Source organism: Austrofundulus limnaeus, unplaced genomic scaffold, assembly GCF_001266775.1.
Source record: "Austrofundulus limnaeus strain Quisiro unplaced genomic scaffold, Austrofundulus_limnaeus-1.0 Scaffold28, whole genome shotgun sequence".
Classification (NCBI taxonomy): Eukaryota; Metazoa; Chordata; class Actinopteri; order Cyprinodontiformes; family Rivulidae; genus Austrofundulus; species Austrofundulus limnaeus.
The window spans coordinates 1,165,095-1,165,644 of record NW_013952430.1 but is presented as its reverse complement, the minus strand read 5'-3'; the positions used below and the strand labels follow the sequence as shown (position 1 = coordinate 1,165,644).

Here is a 550-nt window from a genome sequence, read left to right as displayed (position 1 = left end):
GAAATAAAGTTTTTAACAAGAAATCCAGCTGAATCCTGTTTATTCGGACATACCATGTGAGTTGTTGATGTTTGAAGAACTGCCCAACCTTTATCATTGAACATGCTGTTACAGTGTTTGAATGCTTACAATGTAAAAGTTTTCTATTTCATCTTTGGCAACAACTTCTGGCCATGTTTTAGCAAATGTAAAGCAAAACTTGTACATTTCTCTAAAAGCAAACTCGGCATCTTTGACATTTTTTTAAGAGGTGAGGGTTAAAAGGGGTTCTGTTCTTGTAAGTGTTGTCATCTTAACTAACCCATGCTAACTTTTTTTCAGAGGTCTGGTGTTTGACACAATGTTCGGGAACCTGCTCAAAGTTGATACTTATGGCAACATCCTTGTGTGTGTCCATGGCTTCAACTTCTTGAGGGGGTGAGTTTCACACCTTTACATTCATTCTTCATATCACATCATTGTGCTCTTTAAAGTCACATTAAACCTGAATATAAATCACAAAATACCTTCAGGTTGAAATAATATAATATAATATAATATAATATAATAT

General features: G+C 34.2%; 1 protein-coding gene across 4 annotated transcripts in view; it reads left to right on the top strand.

The window, feature by feature from the left end:
* nt5c2a (5'-nucleotidase, cytosolic IIa) overlaps positions 1–550 on the top strand; it is a 26,824-nt gene that overhangs the window by 12,071 nt on the left and 14,203 nt on the right. For all 4 annotated transcript variants that reach the window (XM_014005044.1, XM_014005047.1, XM_014005046.1 and 1 more), the window contains one exon: positions 322–417. In XM_014005044.1, the coding sequence (XP_013860498.1) occupies positions 322–417 (96 nt within the window). The remainder of the gene's footprint in view (positions 1–321; positions 418–550) is intronic.